Genomic DNA, 19210 nt, shown 5'->3' with positions numbered 1-19210 from the left:
TTGTCAACTACTTATACATTTAATTGAATATTATAATTGCAAAACTTGAAATAGAATATAGTTTTATGACTAATTCAGAATATTTCACAACCCAAACATTTGTATTTATATATTCTGGAGTGGTTACAAAGATAAAATAGGAAAAGTATTCCTGTCTGTTATTGTATTACAATATAAATATACAGTGGATATAAAAAGAGGTCTACACACCTCTATTAAAATGCCAGGTTCTTGTGATGTAAAAGAATGAGACAAAAATAAATCATGTCAGAACTTTTTCCACTTTTAATGTGATCTTTATTGTGAACAATTTAATTGAAACACAAACTGAAATCTTCAAGGGGGAAATATGAAAAAAAAAAAAAACTTACAATAACCTGGTTGCATAAGTGTGCACGCCCTCTTATAACTGGGGATGTGGCTGTGTTCAGAATAAACCAATCACATTCAAACTCATGTTAAATAGAAGTCATTACACACCTGCCATCATTTAAAGTGACTCTGATTAATCACAAATAAAGTTCAGCAGTTCTAGTAGGATTTACCTGACATTTTCTTAGTAGCATCTCAGAGCAAAAGACATGGTCCGCAGAGAGCTTCCAAAGCATCAGAGGGATCTCATTGTTGAAAGATATCAGTCAGGAGAAGGGTACAAAATAATTTACAAAGCATTAAATATACCATGGAACACAATGAAAACAGTCCTCATCAAGTGTAGAAAATATATCACAACAGAGACATTACCAAGAACTGGACGTCCCTTCAAAATTGATGAAAAGACAAGAAGAAAACTGGTCAGGGAGGCTTCCAAGAGGACTACAGCAACATTAAAGGAACTACAGGAATTTTTGGCAAGAGACCAGACCTGAATCCAATTGAACATCTGTGGGGTGATCTGAAGAGGGCTGTGCACAGAAGATGTCCTCGCAATCTGACAGATTTGGAACGCTTTTGCAAAGAAAAGTGGGCAAATATTGCCACATGAAGATGTGCCATGCTAGTAGGCTCCTACCCAAGACTGAGTGCTGTAATAAAATCAAAAGGTGCTTCAACAAAGTATTAGTTTAAGGGTGTGCACACTTATGTAACCAGGAGTTTTTTTAAGATTTCAGTTTGTTTAATTGTCTTATTATGTCTAAGTGAAAATAAAATAAGCAAACTGTTCAAAAGTTATTACAAATATAAAACAAATAATTAATTGCAAACATATTCACACAGTTTCCTATGACACACCTGAATGAGTGGTGTGGTGCAACTGTCTTTGAAGTCATGTAATTACTTGAATAGAGTCCACTCGGATACAATTATGGTATTTCACATGATTTTAGGTTAATGCACCTGTTTCTGCGATATCCCATATTTGGTTTGTTCAATTCCTTACAAAAAACACCTGAAGATGAAGAAAAATTTAAAGCAAATCTGGAATAAGGTTCTTCAAAGAATCAATCAGGGTTAGGATATTACAGGTGCTGGTCATAAAATTAGAATGTCATCAAAAAGTTGATTTATTTCAGTAATTCCGCTCTTTATAAAATGGAGAGAATTATTTTCGCTGAGCGTAGTGTGTAGCTACCTACGTAGGCTACTAATTATTGGCTACCATAAATTTGGTTTGTGGTCCTACCATCTGGAACAGTTGATTGTATTGGCCTTGGTGCTGATGAAAGTAGATACGAAATTCCACTCCTAAAAGCCGAAACTCTTCAGTTACAGGTGCTGGTCATAAAATTTGAATATCATCAAAAAGTTGATTTATTTCAGTAATTCCATTCAAAAAGTGAAACTTGTATAATGTATACATTCATTCCACACAGACGGATATATTTCAAGTCTTTATTTATTTTAATTTTGATGATCATAACTGACAACTAATGAAAAACCCAAATTCAGTATCTCAGAAAATGCGAATATTTTGAAAAGGTTCAATATTGAAGACACCTGGTGCCACACACTAATCAGCTAATTAACCCTAAACACCTGCAAAGGCCTTTAAATGGTCACTCAGTCTAGTTCTGTAGGCAACACAATCATGGGGAAGACTGCTGACTTGACAACTGTCCAAAAGAAAACCATTGACACCTTGCACAAGGAGGGCAAGACACAAAAGGTCATAGCTAAAGAGGCTGGCTGTTCACAGAGCTCTGTGTCCAAGCACATTAATAGAGAGGCGAAGGGAAGGAAAAGATGTGGTACAAAAAAGTGTAAAAGCAATAGGGATAACCATGTCATTGGGGTGCCATGTCATCTGCTGGTGTTGGTCCATTGTGTTTTCTAAGGTCCAAGGTCAACGCAGCCGTCTACCAGGAAGTTTTAGAGCACTTTATGCTTCCTGCTGCTGACCAACTTTATGGAGATGCAGATTTCATTTTCCAATAGGAATTGGCACCTGCACACAGCGCCAAAACTACCAGTACCTGGTTTAAGGACCATGGTATCCCTGTTCTTAATTGGACAGCAAACTCGCCTGACCTTAACCCTATAGAAAATCTATGGGGTATTGTGAAGAGGAAGATGCAATACGCCAGACCCAACAATGCGGAAGGCCACTATCAGAGCAACCTGGGCTCTCATAACACCTGAGCAGTGCCACATACTGATCGACTCCATGCCACGCTGCATTGCTGCAGTTATTCAGGCAAAAGGAGCCCCAACGAAGTATTGAGTGCTGTAGATGCTCATACTTTTCATGTTCATACTTTTCAGTTGGTCAACATTTCTAAAAATCCTTTTTTTGTATTGGTCTTAAGTGATATTCGAATTTTCGGAGATACTGAATTTGGGATTTTCATTAGTTGTCAGTTATAATTATCACAATTAAAAGAAATAAAAATGTGAAATATACCAGTCTGTGTGTAATGAATGAATGTAATATACATTATATTTTTGAATGGAATTACTGAAATAAATACACTTTTTGATGATATTCAAATTTTATGACCAGCACCTGTACAACATTTCCAATGCATTGAATATCCCCTGGGGAACCGTAAAATCCATTATTAACAAAAGGAAAACTAAGAAAGGTCAGTGTCCGGGAGTGGCCCAGTCAAAGCCTGGACCTCAATGCGTTTGACAAGAAAGAGTTGAAAGAGTTGAAAATCGCTGTTCACCAATTTTGCAAACAAGAATGGGCAAACATTGCTGTGACAAACATTGCTTTAACCAAAATCTGGTAAAGGCTTATTTAAATACATTTATGGCTGTAATTATTGCCAAAGATGTTTCTACCAAGTCTGGACTAAATGGTGTGAATACTTATGCAATTTATAATTTTTCTATATTTGTAATTGATTTAGAACACATTTTTGTTTGTTACTCCGACATTATGTACTTTTTCTTGTTGATCAGCAGCGAAAACTCCTAAGTAAATCCATTGTGTGTTGTAACCCAATAAAATTTGGAGGTTCAAAGGGGATGAATACTTTTGAGAGCCATTGTCAGCAAAACTGCTCCTCAGAGCCAGACACATTCATGGACATCTCATATGCTGTATGGGTGTGTTTTAAATGTACTATGAACTATTAATGAACTATTAAAAACTTGTTTTTGTTTCCTATCCAAAAGGGGTTTGAGCCAATGAATGATTGCCCACTTTTTTGCAGATACATTTCTATGTCTACTTTGGTAAATTGTTAGTCAGAATCACCAGTACATTAACAGAACATATAGATAGTAAGGTCAGGTGTCATGGTGCTTTGCGAGGAACAGCTAGACATAATTGTTCCTGTTGTTGTCTGTATTTATCTTTATCTTTTATTAATGTCTGGGATCCAGGTGTTTAGAACCGGTAACAAGGGTGAAAAAGTCAGTCAGAGACTGGGAGAGACCAGGTGAGTTTTTTTTACATAGGTTATTGCTAATTTGGCCACAGGTCAGATAACTGCCCAGATGTAAAGATTAGCAGAAAATGACTATTTAAAAAAGTAATTGTTGTTTATTAGATTGATAAAGAAAATCTTAAGAATAGTTTTTCTCAAAACATGTCACAATTTTTGAAAATTATCTTGAACCAAATCTAATAGCCATATTTCCCCTTATATCTATGTTTTTATTCATCTGAGTCATACAGCACTCTTAAGTAGTCTTGAATGACTTCCTGTTTTGGGTAACATCCCAAACATGCAAATCTCCCTTACACATCTTTCAACATGGCAATATATGTGGTGCACTATCTGCACGTCAATCTGAGTAAGTGCATCTGCTCAATGACTCAAATGCAAGAGACAACTACTATAAAATACCCTACTCCATCTGTCCAAAAATTAAGACTGAAGCTGTGATGAACCATCCTGGAGCTATGATGAATCTTCCTGGAGCTGTGATGAACCTTCCTGGAAAAGGAAGGTTTGCCCCCTCACACAGAAGGATCATTGGTCAACAGAATTAAAATCAGACGCCACCTTTGTGCCACAAAACTGTTTGTCTATCTTGTCAGTAAAAAGTCTCTACTTTTATGAAGAAATATATGTTAACACTGGTGTAATGATCCACACTAAACAGGAGCTGGAATCCAGTTGCAGAGTGTTCTTTATTTTTTGTAGTAAAACAGCAAGGCACAATGCGTAGTCGGGGACAGGCAAAAGGTCAAGATACAGAATTCCAAAAACGTGAAGGCAAAAGTATCAAAACTCAAGGCAGGTTGAATGGTCTAAGAAATTATTTAGTAGTAAAAAAACAGGTAGTCGAAACAGTAGTAAATTCAACAAATTTAAATAGAGAACCTAATTAACAACAGATGGAACCAATAGCGATAATGGACCGAACCAAACATAGAATTAAACTATTAGAATAATATAGAAAAAAACAACTGAAACAAAAAAGGATAAGCTAAGGTTAACAGCGGAAAAGTAGAAGACAAATATTTATTTAAAAGTTATTGCAACTTTGATTGGAACCAAATGGGTGAAATGAATGAAGAAGAAATTACATCTAAAATAATCTAATACCCCACTACTGAGAAGTTACAGTCTGTCTAAGTGTTTTAATCAATATACAAATTTCACTTGATCTGAGAATGTGCTAAACTCTTAATTTGGCCAGTAAGAGTACAGACACATATTTTTTCATCAACGATAAAAGTTTAATGACATCACTTGTAGTCACTGTTTGAAAAAAGATGGATGACTCTGTTTTTATAGTGGTGTGACCTGGGGCATTTTCCTCTGCTCTACATTTTGATAACCGTGTTAATCTCATCAGAACAAGGTGACATTTGTTCACCATATTTCCCCAAAAAATATGATCTTTGCTTACTTTTAAAATTCACATTGTCCTGTAGAAATCTACACAATTACCAAAGGTGGTAAATGCCTACACCAAACGAAGACCTTATTCAAAGTGGATCTGAAAGTCCCCTAAGGAAGAAATGCTTTTAAAGTTTTGTGGGGATTATGACTCATACTATTTCAGTCAAATTTCACAGGAAGTTCTTTTGATCAGGGGTACTGAAGATGGGGAGCGTAGGGTGTTGAACAGAAATCAGCCGAACGTGTGCCCAACCGCCTTTTAAACTTCTCTTTTGAATATCGTAATCTTGTGCGGTCCATTTCAGGGGAATACTGGGAGTGATTCTGGTTTATTGTGGGCAAATTCAGCTCTTCAAGTACTGTATGTAGCAGTATAGACTCACTAGAAGGGAATAAAAGTTAGGGTAGAGGGCAAAGCATAATGAACTACAAGAATCTGAATAGACTTTATGATGGGGGGATTTTTTCATCCAGGCTTTCACCCAGGAAATTGGAATTGAGCCTAGGAAAAAATATGTGAACACAATACAGACACTTAACAAGCACAGGGAAGGGGCCAATCAGGGCCGTCCCTAGTCATTGTCAACATAGGTGGTTGACATAATTCTAGATATCAACATTTGGTTCATTTGGACATGCTATAGATTCATTACGAAATGCTACATTTTATTTTGGGACATTCAGGTTTGAACTTTATATGAATTAGACATGCTCATTACTTGTTCTGGGTGCCTACAGTGTCTAAAAGCCTTTGTTCCAGTTCAATTTAGCACAAACACACCTGATTCAACAAGTTCTCCTGAAATCCACAGCCCCTTAAACCTATCAGTGATTCTATGACAAGATGCATCCTTTATTTTAATCAAAATGGTACTAGTAGTGTATGAGATTTTGTATGGACAGGCCCTGAGCATGTGCCAGATATCATCATTCTGAGTCAAGCGGATCAAGATATAATCATATGCACCATCCTGTGGTCAGCATGAGTTTCCTTGTTTACAGAAAACTCAAGAAGTATTGGCAAAAAATAAATTAGCAGGTGAAAGCCACAAATGAACAATACAAAATATCTGTAATATTTTGTGCTCAAACGAGGGGAGCCATGTACTTTCATTTCAACACAATAATTCCTTAAACACAAAACATTTTACTGAGTATTACATTTTTCCTGCAAAATATAGATTCAAAAAGAAAAAGTTGTCAACCGAAAGGAGAAAGATCAGTTGTCACCTAAACAGTTGAAAATACAACTAAACAAAGCCAAGGCAATATTGAAAAAGTCTTAAAAGTCTAGAACAGTTGCAAGTTTGCCAGTAAAATAATCAATGTTCATATTGCCCCCACACAAGTATTCAAGACGGTGAGGGAGGCAATGAAGAATCCAGGGATCATAGTTTTAGAACCACACCATCCTTCTAGAGGAATCTTTGGGTTATCACGAAGCCCTTATTGAGCCCAACCCACAAATTGCAGTACCTGAACTTTGCCATGCAAAGTTAATGGAACTACTATTGGAATCGGCTGTTGTGGTCAAATGACATGGTGACAAATGGTGACTCCATACAACGAATAGCCTCATCAGGGGAAACGGCTCCCCTGATGTTTGAGTCCAAAATATGACTCATTGTTTGTGTACTTTGTTTTTTACATTCACCATTGCTCAATTTCTTGACGGTTGATAATACTTCTTGAGCTGATTGTATGTTGAGTTTTTCCTTTTGAAAGGGCCCAATCTGAAGAACGTTATGACTTTGGTCTAACCGAAAATGACTGGGCATGGGTTGCATTTTCAATTGCTTGTTATAGTGCCACCATCTAGCCAATCTATGGTAGCTTGTAAATGAAAGATTTCTGTGGCAAAGCGCATCATTCGCTCAAACTTTCTGACAGACAGACCAGTTATGACGTGACATATCAGGGCACGGGCCCCGATCCACAGTCTCCTCTCCTGATATCAGCATGGAACTCAACCAGTGAACACGTAACCGAACCTCCTATTCTAAAACCTGGCAGAACTTTCTTCATACGTGTCTATATTAGACCAGGGTCGGTCGTCACTACAGCCTTCTGCATGCTTTTTGTGATAAGCCACATGGGTACATTTGTGTTGTAGTTCTACCTCCTCTTAACCGGTTGTATTTTGCAGTCATTCCAGTATGCAGCACAGCGTCTTGACTATCTCTCCATCTAGACGAAACTGTTCTAGATAGATCTTTTAAATGATATGGCATCCGCACATGTTCTCGATCGTCCACCCACTTGTGCAACGTCACACAGAGGAGTGAGAAGAACTGCATTCAGACACTGTTAGCATCTATCACCTAGACAGGGCTTCACTCAGTCTAGGAAACTACATAGTTGTCACACAGACATGGTTTGCAGTGAGTCTTACCAATGCAAAAACGATTTGAAGAGAGACAGCGAGAATCAAAAAAACCTTTCTTTCACTTGTGGTAGAAAACATTTAACAGGGTAAAGGTAACAGAAAGTCTACATATAGTTGTATACAACCAAAAAGCAATGGTAAAACACTGTGGCAGCTACAGTACTGGAGAGAGAGAGAGAGATTCTCATCTCAAACGTTGTATACCAACTACAGGAACAATTACAACCTTTTGACAAAACCAAAACAACCGGGCATAACCAAAACAACGAAGGCCTGGAAAAGAGGCAGAAGAGCCGGATTAGACATACTGTTTTCAGCATTTAGAAATGAAAACACGTAGTAGGATAATTGCTTGACAGGTCTGTCTGGTTAGTCGGGTATGTCACATCATTTGTGCAGTCATAGGAAACTTGATGATAGGTATTGCCTCTGGAGTCTGCTGTTGGTGTTAATCAACATTAGGACCAAAGAGGTGTAACATTTTGACGTTAGGATATCTAAGAGAAATATTTGAAAGAGTGTGCAGTTCTGGGAAAAACTCTTGTGGATAGATGTCACAAAGAATAATGTGATGGTGTGATGGCAAGAGCAAAGTGTAGAGTAGCTAGACGTTATGTTAATATGTCCCAAAACATTTAAATCCAAAACACAAACAAATGCTTCACTGTCACAATAATTTTGGAGTGCATATAGTCCAGAGGTGTCAAACCGGTTCCACGGAGGGCCGAGTGTCTGCAGGTTTTTGCTCTCTCCTTGTACTTGACTGGTTAATTAGGTCACTGATTGGTTAGTTTCTACCCTCACCTGGTTGTGTAGGTATGAACTAGGAACCAATTTATAGGAAAAACCAAAAACCTGCAGACACTCGGCCCTTTGTGGAACCGGTTTGACACCTGTGGCATATACCATACACTCTGAACTAGAGCAACTTCAATTTAAGCTGTGACTGATGAAAATACCCATCAAAAATGATCTTAGGGAGCATTAATCTGAGCATTAATGGTTGATATTTTTATCATGGGGTTACTTTTATCTTGAGAGTTTATGAGAGTTCTTGGTTATGTAGAGTCCCCTTGTCTCTTTTATTTGTCCTACAATCGGCTTTACAATAGTAAGCAAAAGTCTCATGCAGTTGCAGTTATTAAGTGTGCATCTGGCAAGGATGTTTGTGTGTGTGTGTGTGTGTGTGGGGGGGGGGGGGGCTTTTAGTGCATGTGTATGTTCAGTTCAAGTGTTTCACTGACTCTACTGGAAGGGGTCTAATGCCCCAGAACAGACCCCCTCTGTCCGGCACTGAATGGAATAGCTATAGTAATCTTCACCTTGTATGTTGCATATCCACATAGTCAAACATTGATACCAACACTGAAACCATGCCTTCTAGACTGGTGAGGTTTTTATACCACTGGGCCATGGGGTCACCCTCTGCTGATATTGAATGTTACAGTGAGGGCTCACAAGAGAATTGGGTCTCTGTTCATTCAAGGTTTCTGGTTAGGATAAATCCACATTGTCATTGTCATATCTTAGCCCGATTTTGACTTAACTTGGGTGAATGATGCATCTTGTCTTATAGATCTGGCTTTTATAAAATGACAGTGTTTGGCCCATGCGTTATGGGTTCACGAGTACTTTACCGTATTACTTTGCTTTTATGGATCTCATCAATTGCCGGTGCTTCTCTTGTTGACTGCCGCCTTTTCCTGTGATGTCACATTTTCACTCGAAGATATATGGTTTCTAGCATCCTCTGTTGTGGTCTGTTGAGGTATCGTTCTTACTGTTACTGGGACTGAAGCGTCTTGGGTTGGGTATGTTGTACGGCTGGGAAGTGCCTCAGCAATTCTTTGACCCCATTTTATAGTGAGTATGTGTGTATGTAAGCAAATAAAATGCTTCTGATATAACTGTCCCCCATTAAGCAACAAAATACAACCTACATTTTATGTGCTTTGTAAAATAAAGAGGTGCGCCAAAAGTCAAAAAATGCCTAGTATATTTGTGACCTGTTCATAGGTTTTGATCAAGATGCTTTTATGAGCTAAGTAATATCCAGGAAGCATGTTGGGGGTTGCTGGTTATTACCTAGCCCACACTGGTTGGCTGGAAGCTGAGGAGAAAGCAACTTCAGAAAATGATGGATGTTTAGAAACCCCCATATAGGTTAAGGCTGAGCCTAACGTCCATGTTTCCACTGACAGTGGTTTTCTACATTGTTGCACTGCGTTAACAGAAAACTGGAGGGAAAGCTAAGTCATAGAAGATCTGCTGCACCACATCAAAGACAGTCAAGTCTTAATGGAGTACCTGAACTGTCTTCAGCTCTGGAGTCCCTTTCATTTCTTCAGCTCTGAGATTGCTGTGTGTCACTAACTGAAAAATAATATATATATTTTTTTCAATGCCCTGATTAAATTGACACATGATCATATAATGTCTCTTTTTTTATGGGAAGATTTTTTTAATTCAAAAAATGTCTGGTGATTTGACATGTAGCCTTTTCTGACCAAAACACAAAAAGCCCAACCCACCACAGAAAGAAATGTACACACTGACCTCTTTAATTTTTGGGAGAGTTTCTGTGAACACAGATTAAGCCTAGTTGTAAACCATAAAAATTTACTGGATTTGTCTGCAAAACTGTCCCCAAGAGTTAGATGTGACAATGCCTCTGACTTGCTTGCTTAAGATGAGATGTAAGGCTAAAAGAATAGTGTGTGTGTGGAATACGAAGTAATAGCATGGGTACTACTTTATATCAAACACAATGTTAGTAACAGTACATACTAACTGAGTGATGCACCTGTGGAGTGATATGTGGTGATTGAGCTTGACCATGACACAGTAATAATATCTGCTGTGGTAACAGGCAAATACACAACAATCATTTTAACGGTCAGCATTTATAAAAACAAAAAAGCATCAACGTTCAAATACGTTTGGAGTTCATTGTGTGTCCAAAAATGTCATTTCAAAATCATGAAATCAATATTTTCCCTTATATAAAAGTCAAATCTATATTTAACATCATAATAAGTGTTTGATTTACAATTCAGACCTTTGCAATATAGAGTCAAAAGAAGAAAACATGTGAATATTACGAAGAGCATTGTCTTTCTTATAATTTTTTTTACAGTGGAAGAAACCAAAAAATACCGCCCATTACCACCCCTGACTTAAGGGAAATAATGTCCAAGCCAACAATTTGGGACAAACTGGGTTACCTCATTGTACAGTGACAGGAATAACTCAATAACATTTGCTCAGATTTTCTCTTCCATGAATAGTTGGGAATCTACCCCTGTTGCCACTGTGCAATTATTACCATAATCAAACCGCATTGTCGCTGTAAATGCTCCATGAGCGCACTGCAAAAGCAAAAATGACAAGGCAAAGTAAATTGCACAGACAGAAACTCTTTGTGAACTCGTTCCAAACCCATGCATTTGGGAAGTCATAGGGGTGAAAGTACAAGTCGTAGATGGCTTCGATTCGTTTTTGAGTGTTGAAGCAGGATGTCACGTCCTGGCTATGCCCCTAGCCATCTCTGCACTGGGCTGGGGTCATAGTCAGGACAGGACAGAAGGTGGTACCTCTAGCCACCTCCGATCCTTTTGGTCTCCCCAATTGGAGGCAGGTGTAGATCGTTGCCTCCAATTGGGGACCCTGTTTATGTTTTCTGTGTGGACACACCCAGTGTGGTTCATTTTGGTTTTGTGCTTCCACTGGTTGTTTAGTTTTTGTCTCCTTTTTTTGATTAAACATGGATTGTTTCCATAATTTTGACAATGCGCCTGTGTCCTACCATGACCGTGACACAGGGAGTTATCAAGAGCAAGGAAAGGTGTAGTGTCTATATACATATAGTTGTCAAAGACTTTTCACAAAGATGTAGAAAGATGTAAGAATTTCAGGCAGCTAGTTAAACACAAAATCATTTGAAGCATATTTCAAAATTATTTTATCTAATTTAATCACCCAGAAAGTTGGTAAAAACCCATAGCTTGACAGTGGCAGTTTTAAACCCATGTTTTTGCTGAAATGTTTCTACATAACAGAACTACAAACTCTGGCCCTAAACCAAATGACAGCTGACATCAGAATAAAAGGATTTTGTAAATGTTTTGTCGCCCTATAAAACACCAAAGGTAATAATGGTCAATACTCAACTAACAGTCACTACTGATATCAGGCTTTTGCAATGCTCTTAGCCTTGGAACTTGTCAAAATGGTTTGAAATTCCCATTGGTTTGAAATTCCCAAAATATGAAAATAAGCAATAATTATGTAAACTACCTTTCCCAGTTTGTGGTTAGTTAGAAAGATCTAAGCAAAAGATAAAAGTCAGTTGCTGAATCACAGGAAGTACTCTGACGTACAATCTCTAGACCACTAAAGTATAAAATCGACAGCATCACTTCAGACAGTACAACAGGACCACAACACAGAAGCAAAGACCAGCAGAACATTGTTAGACAACCAGACCAAGACCACACATCGCGAATATCTTCCACTGAGGAAAACAAGACTAACGAAAAAATCATGGGTTTAATTTTAAACTTACACTCTCTAATGGTAGGGGATACCTTTAGTTTCTTCTCTTTATATGCTGGGCGAGAAAAGTCAGTTGTTCAGTAAAGCTCAGTTCTGTCATTTTGCTTCTGTGTTACATTGTTCAATTTGTGATATAGTAAAGATGAGAGTTTAGGTTGTGCTGTTGTATTTGCACTGACTTATAGTGTCAGCAAACAAATGTAGCAATGAATTTTTGCTAAACTGTCTCATCTTTGCATCTGTTCCTCAGGCTCTTTGTACGATGGGGGTGTTGGTGATGATGATGAATATGGCACAGGCATTACCCCACCCCAACCCAGAGAAAATACTGAGCAACCCTCGGGCTCACAAGAAGTCTGCAGAGCCATCCGATTCAGACACAATAACTGTCCCCCTGCACATAGACCCTAAAGGCTTGGTTCCTTCCCGTCCGATCAGGCCTATTGGGAACCATTCAATCTCCCCATGGACTTACCAGTAAGGACTTGCAATGAGCTTACAAACTTACAAACTTAATATAAATTCTACAATACACACATAAACCAAAACCCACACACAGATAAATGTAAACATTTTGAATGAATATGTCTTTCAGACATAGGACGTTTGCTTGAAGTAAGTACAATGAATTTTTAACTATGCTCTGTCATCTTGATAATCGCCCTCTCCCCGTCTTTTTTCCCAGCACAACGCATGACGAGAGTCGTTTTCCCAGTGTCATCTCTGAGGTCAAGTGCACTCTACAGGGCTGTCTGAGCATCACGGGTAAAGAGGACAGGAGCCTTGAGTCCAAACCCATCTACCACCAGATCCTGGTTTTAAGGAAGGTGGTGGGGAGCGTGGACAGATACCATTACCGGCTGGAGTCAAAGATTATTGCGGTGGGCTGCACTTGTGTCAGGCCTGTCATCGTACACCAACAGCAGGAGTAGCAGTGTACAGCCGTGACAGCCATCTGGCTCAACCATGTGGCTGTCAAAGCCATGTACAATGTGATGAAAATGTTTCTGTGTTAGGTCAATGGCTCTCTGTCATAGAAAGGTAAATTTGAATAATCAATAATGGATCTTTTATATTATATATATATATATATATATATATATATATATATATATATATATATATATATATATATATATATATATATATATATATAATGTAGCTTTGTAGCACAACTCTTTATGGTGTTATTTATTTTGGGGATATTTAATATATTGGATGATATTTTAATATTTATTGAATAAAGACATTCACATGAGCAATTCCAAAAAGAGTTCCTTTAATTGAAATTTGTTTTAATCTAAAATATAGCAATTTCTGTACAACAACAAGCGGCCGCATCATAACCTGACATCCACTGATGTCAGAGGATTTACAACGATGGCTCCAAACAGACTCAAGTTTACAAACCAAACTAGTGCTGACATTAGAGTTAATCCTTTCTCCTGCAGGTGTAAGCTCAAAGCACAACAATGAATTATATCAAAGTGTTTTTATTGAAGCACACACACACACACACACACACACACACACACACACATACATACATACATACATACATACATGCTATTCCAACAGTGAACTCCACACATACACATCGTTGGCACTGGCAGACCACCACCAAATAGCAGAAAGAATCCTGAGCAGAACCTTGATGAAGGGAACGAGGACGTCATCCGTCATTTATGTTTCAGCTTCGTCTTTTAGCATTTCTTTTTTCATACTGGTAAGTTCGTAAAACAGGCACATTAACCAGTCCGCTTCAGTCGTTCGCCTTGATCGCGTCTCTCGTGTCGCCGTAAGAATATGATAATCTCAAAGTGTTTCCTTCAAACGACTCAACCCAGAGTGCTACGGTCTGAACAGGCTGGAAAACGACCTTCACGATGGCCTCCGAAAATGGCTTCCGAAATAAGTTCAGCTCGTGTTGTGATCAGGCCGTCATGACACCTACAACACAGAGTTCAGAAATAGGGCAGTTAGCTAAGACAGAAGAGTGCGTCCACGCATGTCAGGTACACATGTAAGTAAGTATACAAACAACAAACATCTTTTATACTGACTTTGAGTTTTTTTAATTGTTATTCAGTGACACATCATATATACATATACAAATAACCACAACCATTGTGTCTGAAAAAGCACTAAATCTAGCATTACACAATGTCAATACTACAGTCACACCACAGTTAGACACACCACAGTTAAACACACCACAGTTAGACACACCACAGTTAAACACACCACAGTTAGACACACCACAGTTAAACACACCACAGTTAGACACACCACAGTTAGACACACCACAGTTAGACACACCACAGTTAAACACATCACAGTTAGACACACCACAGTTAGACACACCACAGTTAGACACACCACAGTTAGACACACCACAGTTAAACACATCACAGTTAGACACACCACAGTTAAACACATCACAGTTAGACACACCACAGTTAGACACACCACAGTTAGACACACCACAGTTAAACACACCACAGTTAGACACACCACAGTTAGACACACCACAGTTAAACACACCACAGTTAGACACACCACAGTTAAACACACCACAGTTAGACACACCACAGTTAGACACACTACAGTTAGACACACTACAGTTAAACACACCACGGTTAAACACACCACAGTTAGACACACCACAGTTAGACACACCACAGTTAGACACAAAATCCATCTAAAACACACTGAAAATGTAGAACTTAACAAAAAAGAAACTAGAGCCTTATGCTTTCGATTAAATAACAAGTGTGAAATCGGAAACATCAGTAGCCCCTTCTAGACCATTTTACCTATATGTGCTGACACAAGTGTGGTGAAAACTGTGCTTAAGCGTGATGTGTAGAAGGCTTTATTTGTAAGCCTTAATGTTTACGTGATTTTATTGGCAAGGTAAAAAATACAAGGATGCTGTACTTCGACTGCTCACCAATAAGGATGTGTTTGTGGTCTGTTAAGAAAGAGAAGCCATACAATGGGCAATGAGTCACTCTGTGAATATCAATTGCCAATTGCGCTCTAACAATGTTACACTCGAGTGCGACAAAATTACAACTGTGTTTTCTATCCGTCCAACATCTCTTTGAGGAACCTGTCTTGTGTTGACTTCAACACTGTGGACTCTTGTCTATCAAACTAACTGTAGTTTCATTTTAAGAACCTGTCATGCTAGCCTCTTTTTGTTGTCTTTTCTCAGCTAGAACAGAGGCCCCACGCTCCCTGACTTTCTGTTTGTTTCGCTCTACCCGCTCTCTTCCTTGTGCTCTCGGTTTTTCCTCACCTCCACAGCATGCTTGTCCTGAAAGAGAGAAACACAGGAACCAGCCTTTAGACTTCCGCTCCATTTCTTATGAAAACCAATTGTAAAAGATAAGGGTGATCTATGGATGATTAGATACAGTATCTCGACTACATATCTTGATATTTTGCCAAATCTTATTTCCCAAACTATAGACACATTTAAAATATCTACAGACTCAAACTGTTCTTTCAGAATATGAATGGATGACCCCGGACCCCGAAACCCAACTTGGATTTCCGTCGAGTGTCACCCTACCTTCTCCTGCAGGCGTTCCAGCATGGCAGCCAGGTGCGCCTCCCGTTTCTCCTTGTTGTGCTCCATGCGTAGCTCCAGGCGCTCCTTGGCCAGCCGGATGAAGTTGTTGTGTTCCTCCAATGCCTTCTGGGCGACCTCACGCTCGTGTTCTCGCTTCTCGGCCAAGTGCTTCAGCAACTCGGCCTCTTGGCACTGGGAGGTGAAAGAGATGGCAGAGGGAGGGGTGAGTGGAGGAACAGAGACTAGAGGGAGGAACAGAGACCCAACAACAATTCCTACCCCTTTGATGATACAAAGCAGTTCTACTCAACACTACACACCCGCCTCTAAAAACAAAACAGGAACAGTCCATTTCTACTAACATTCTGTGACCATTCCCATCTTAGAATGTTGGTACACTTGTCATTTGTCAGATTATCTGAGATACCAAGCTGCTTTCATAAATACGCAACCATAATTATCTACAGTCATGTGGATCCTGTGTATAATGGTTAATGTAGGTATTTTTTCCCCAACAGTTTCAGATGTAATTGAGTTTACTTGTTTCTTAGTCTCAAGTTGAGGTACAGTATATGCTGTATATTTAATATGTCCATCTATTTGACCTGATGAAGATGAGCATTGAAAAGTGTGCAGGGTGTTTTTCTTATTTTTAAGTGCTCTTCATCAGCCCGTGTACGATCACAAACAGCCTTCCCATCTCCACACCACCAGTCTAGGAATGAGCAGTGTTATCCTATTTGTCCTGACCTCTGACTCCTCACCTTTCTCCTCTCCTCGGCGGCGTCCAGCTTTCTCTGGATCTCCTCCAGGGAAGGCTCCCTGCGTGGAGGTGTGGTGGCAAGGGGGTTGGGACCCCCATCGAACGATGGGGGCTTCAGGATGACCTCAAAAGCTTGACCAGACCTCCTCTTGTTCAACTCAATCACCTCCATGTCCCTGATGATGCACAGGTTCAGGTCCACCACACCTGGAAGGTAGAGATTGAGAGAAAAAAGTTGTGAGATGGTACAACGAGGTAGACCAGGTGCCATTCCTGTAGCTGCCTCATAATGCACTTATTATATTAAGTTGAAATAAATTGTGTGTTGGGATTGTTAGATAGGAGGTGGTACATGGGTTCTGTTTACCTTCTTTCTTGTTGGGTTTTTCTTTGGGTTCAGGTAGGATGCAGGAACAGAAGATGGACACTAGAGGGAGCTCCCTCATCTTTTCTCTGTAGGCTATGTGGGAAAAAGACCACGTGAGGTCAGCCTTCTTTTTCTTTCTCTCTCTCTCTACTTCTCTCTCCTCCTCTCTCACACACATAAAAACCCACAAACACAACATACCTGCAAGAGGCATTCTTCCTGTTGTTTATTTTCAAAAGACACTGTGGTGAATATGTAGTCCTAAAAGAAAAGACAGAGTTTAATGTCAGATCCTGAAACCTGCACATACATGTAACATCACTTTATAGCTGCAGAATCTCATACTTTCCTTTAAAAAATAAGCTGATTGTGAGCCACTGTAAGTCTTTTATTCAAACTCACTCATCTAAAGCTTTCATTCAAACCCACTCATAGAGAGACCTGAGTCCTGAAGAAGAGAGGGAGGGCTTTGAAAGGCGGAGGAAGATTGGGTGTGAGTGCCACTGTAGAACTGCCCTAACTACTCTCAAGCCACTCTGCCTCTCCTCGTGAGAATCAGATGGAAAATGCATGATTACTAGTATGTTGTTATTTGATTAAAGAAGGTAGGCCCAAGTCAGCCAGCTTACATAAGTTAATTATTGCCACCAACAAAAAGGATAGAGTGATGGAAAGAGAAAAATAGGAAATAATAGGGGGTCGTAATTATCATAAACAAATAATTGGCCAGATAATTACACATCATTATAATATTTCTATTCACGTTCAGTCAATCACTGTGACTCACCATTTAGTTCAGCACAGAGACAACAAAGGAGTCCACCCACAGATCATTTGAAAATTCCCTCTCTCCATATCTCTCTATGTCTCTCCATCCAAAAGTGTTCTCACACACTACCTTGCAACAGTAGCTAAGCTACTAGCCCACAAGGCCTCAGAATGCATTCCACCATACATACTTAGAACTCTGACCGGCAGTGGAACCACTGTTCCATATTGAACAGTGATGTCATTCAGCCTGCAAACTGCAAACATTTACTGAGATATAGAAAGGAGCCCTTCACCCACCTACTCCAAGTCCACCTGTTTTTCTGACTGGACACTGACTAATTTCTTGTTGCCTAGTGTTTTGTGTCCTTGATTTTTCTAGAGCGCAGTGTTGAACTAACAGGAATGCAACCCACTGGGAGAATAAATAAGTAGGAGTGGACCAAATGTCCCACACATATTGTCTTACACAATAAAAGAGATTCTGCAAAAAAACCAACAAAAAAAACTATTTTGCTGTAGTTTACCCATGAACACACTAGGGGTCACAACCCCTGACTTTGAATACCACGAGGTCAATCCTACATACTTCATTATTGCCTGTCAATCAAGACAGTTTACCACCAATCTCCCATTCCTATTGTCTGACTAACAATATCCTCATTGCATAAGGGGTGATGTCATAAGGATATTGTACTAATATTCAGTTTCAGCAGTTTTTTGTTTTTTTAAATAAGCCATGCACATGTCTGAATTGCATAAATGGCATACCAGTGAACCAAAGCCACTTTATAAAATCAAATGGAGTGTATGTTTTCTTGTAGTTTCATTAGATTTCAACCTATTTATCTCCACATGCAGATAATCTGCGCAGCAAAACACACCTCTAAAGTGGGAACTACTAAGGCAAGGTACTCCCTGTGCAACTCTGGTGATGTCATGCTCAGCCATGCAAAGATAATGTCCATCACCTGCAGTGAAGATGCATGCATACACTCCATTTTCCACAATACTAGAAGTGTCTTAAGGCTTTTCAAAAGACAGCACATTTAGTGAGTGCATAACAGAAACAGATTTGGAAAAAAATATAAACGCTTTCAAATTAAAATAATTGGAGTACCTATTATCAGGGATGCAGAATGCAATCTGTCACATTTTGTTCTCATTGCAGTAGTTATGATGGACTTACCCTGTGACGAGCAGTGCTGATGCTTCACTCCTTTTTCTTTATATCTCTTTTTCTTTCCCTCTTTCTCTGTCGTTCTGCTGCTGTTTGGTCTGCCCTCACAGCAGCATCAGCACCACAACCAGCTATTTCTGCATGACATCACCTCCCAGCCATCCTATTGGCTAGTAAGAATATAGGCCTCTGATTGGCCGAAGAGCTGTTGGAGGGGTGGGGGCGAGGGTAATGTGGAGGAGGAATGGGCTGGGGTGTAAGGGAGTGATCTTTAACCCCTTGCTGAGTGGAGGGAGCCACACAAAATACGAGTTAAAAATGGTATTTAAATATAACATTAATTATTAGGATAATTACACAGCCAAC

General features: G+C 39.2%; 2 protein-coding genes across 5 annotated transcripts; one reads left to right on the top strand and one right to left on the bottom strand.

Annotated features, from left to right (window-relative positions):
- The first annotated feature begins 11349 nt into the window (after positions 1–11349).
- Positions 11350–13219, top strand: il17a/f1 (interleukin 17a/f1). Of its 3 annotated transcripts, XM_020054049.2 has the most exons (4): positions 11421–11476; positions 11691–11780; positions 12437–12663; positions 12872–13219. In XM_020054049.2, the coding sequence occupies exons 3-4, from the start codon at positions 12449–12451 to the stop codon at positions 13116–13118; spliced, it is 462 nt and encodes a 153-aa protein (XP_019909608.1). In that variant the 5' UTR covers positions 11421–11476; positions 11691–11780; positions 12437–12448; the 3' UTR covers positions 13119–13219. The 3 variants fall into 3 exon arrangements, with proteins under 3 accessions (XP_010876988.2, XP_019909608.1, XP_019909607.1); XM_010878686.3 differs by lacking the exon at positions 11691–11780 and having other exon boundaries at positions 11350–11476; XM_020054048.1 differs by lacking the exons at positions 11421–11476; positions 11691–11780 and adding an exon at positions 11915–12207.
- A 229-nt stretch (positions 13220–13448) lies between these two features.
- On the bottom strand, positions 13449–18959 carry stmn4l (stathmin-like 4, like). Of its 2 annotated transcripts, XM_010878645.4 has the most exons (7): positions 18854–18959; positions 17098–17157; positions 16897–16989; positions 16531–16736; positions 15767–15958; positions 15491–15508; positions 13449–14136 (listed from the first exon to the last, which is right to left on the bottom strand). In XM_010878645.4, exons 2-7 carry the CDS (start codon positions 17108–17110, stop codon positions 14128–14130), a joined length of 531 nt encoding a protein of 176 aa, XP_010876947.1. In that variant the 5' UTR covers positions 17111–17157; positions 18854–18959; the 3' UTR covers positions 13449–14127. The 2 variants fall into 2 exon arrangements, with proteins under 2 accessions (XP_010876947.1, XP_010876946.1); XM_010878644.4 differs by lacking the exon at positions 13449–14136 and having other exon boundaries at positions 15430–15508.
- Positions 18960–19210: the final 251 nt, after the last annotated feature.

Source organism: Esox lucius, chromosome 15 (genome assembly GCF_011004845.1).
Source record: "Esox lucius isolate fEsoLuc1 chromosome 15, fEsoLuc1.pri, whole genome shotgun sequence".
NCBI lineage: Eukaryota > Metazoa > Chordata > Actinopteri > Esociformes > Esocidae > Esox > Esox lucius.
This window is presented reverse-complemented; position numbering and strand designations above follow the sequence as displayed.

Bases quoted from the DNA above. Each gene is read 5' to 3' on its own strand.
- il17a/f1 (XM_010878686.3), top strand. From the start codon at position 11,396: ATGGATTGTTTCCATAATTTTGACAATGCGCCTGTGTCCTACCATGAC. The intron at 11,477-12,436 runs GTGTAGTGTCTA...TCTGTTCCTCAG, and splicing joins GTTATCAAGAGCAAGGAAAG to GCTCTTTGTACGATGGGGGT. The intron at 12,664-12,871 runs GTAAGGACTTGC...CTTTTTTCCCAG, and splicing joins ATCTCCCCATGGACTTACCA to CACAACGCATGACGAGAGTC.
- stmn4l (XM_010878644.4), bottom strand. The intron at 16,737-16,896 runs GTAAACAGAACC...TCTACCTTCCAG, and splicing joins AAAACCCAACAAGAAAGAAG to GTGTGGTGGACCTGAACCTG. The intron at 15,509-15,766 runs GTAGGGTGACAC...TCTCTCTTTCAG, and splicing joins TGGAACGCCTGCAGGAGAAG to GACAAGCATGCTGTGGAGGT.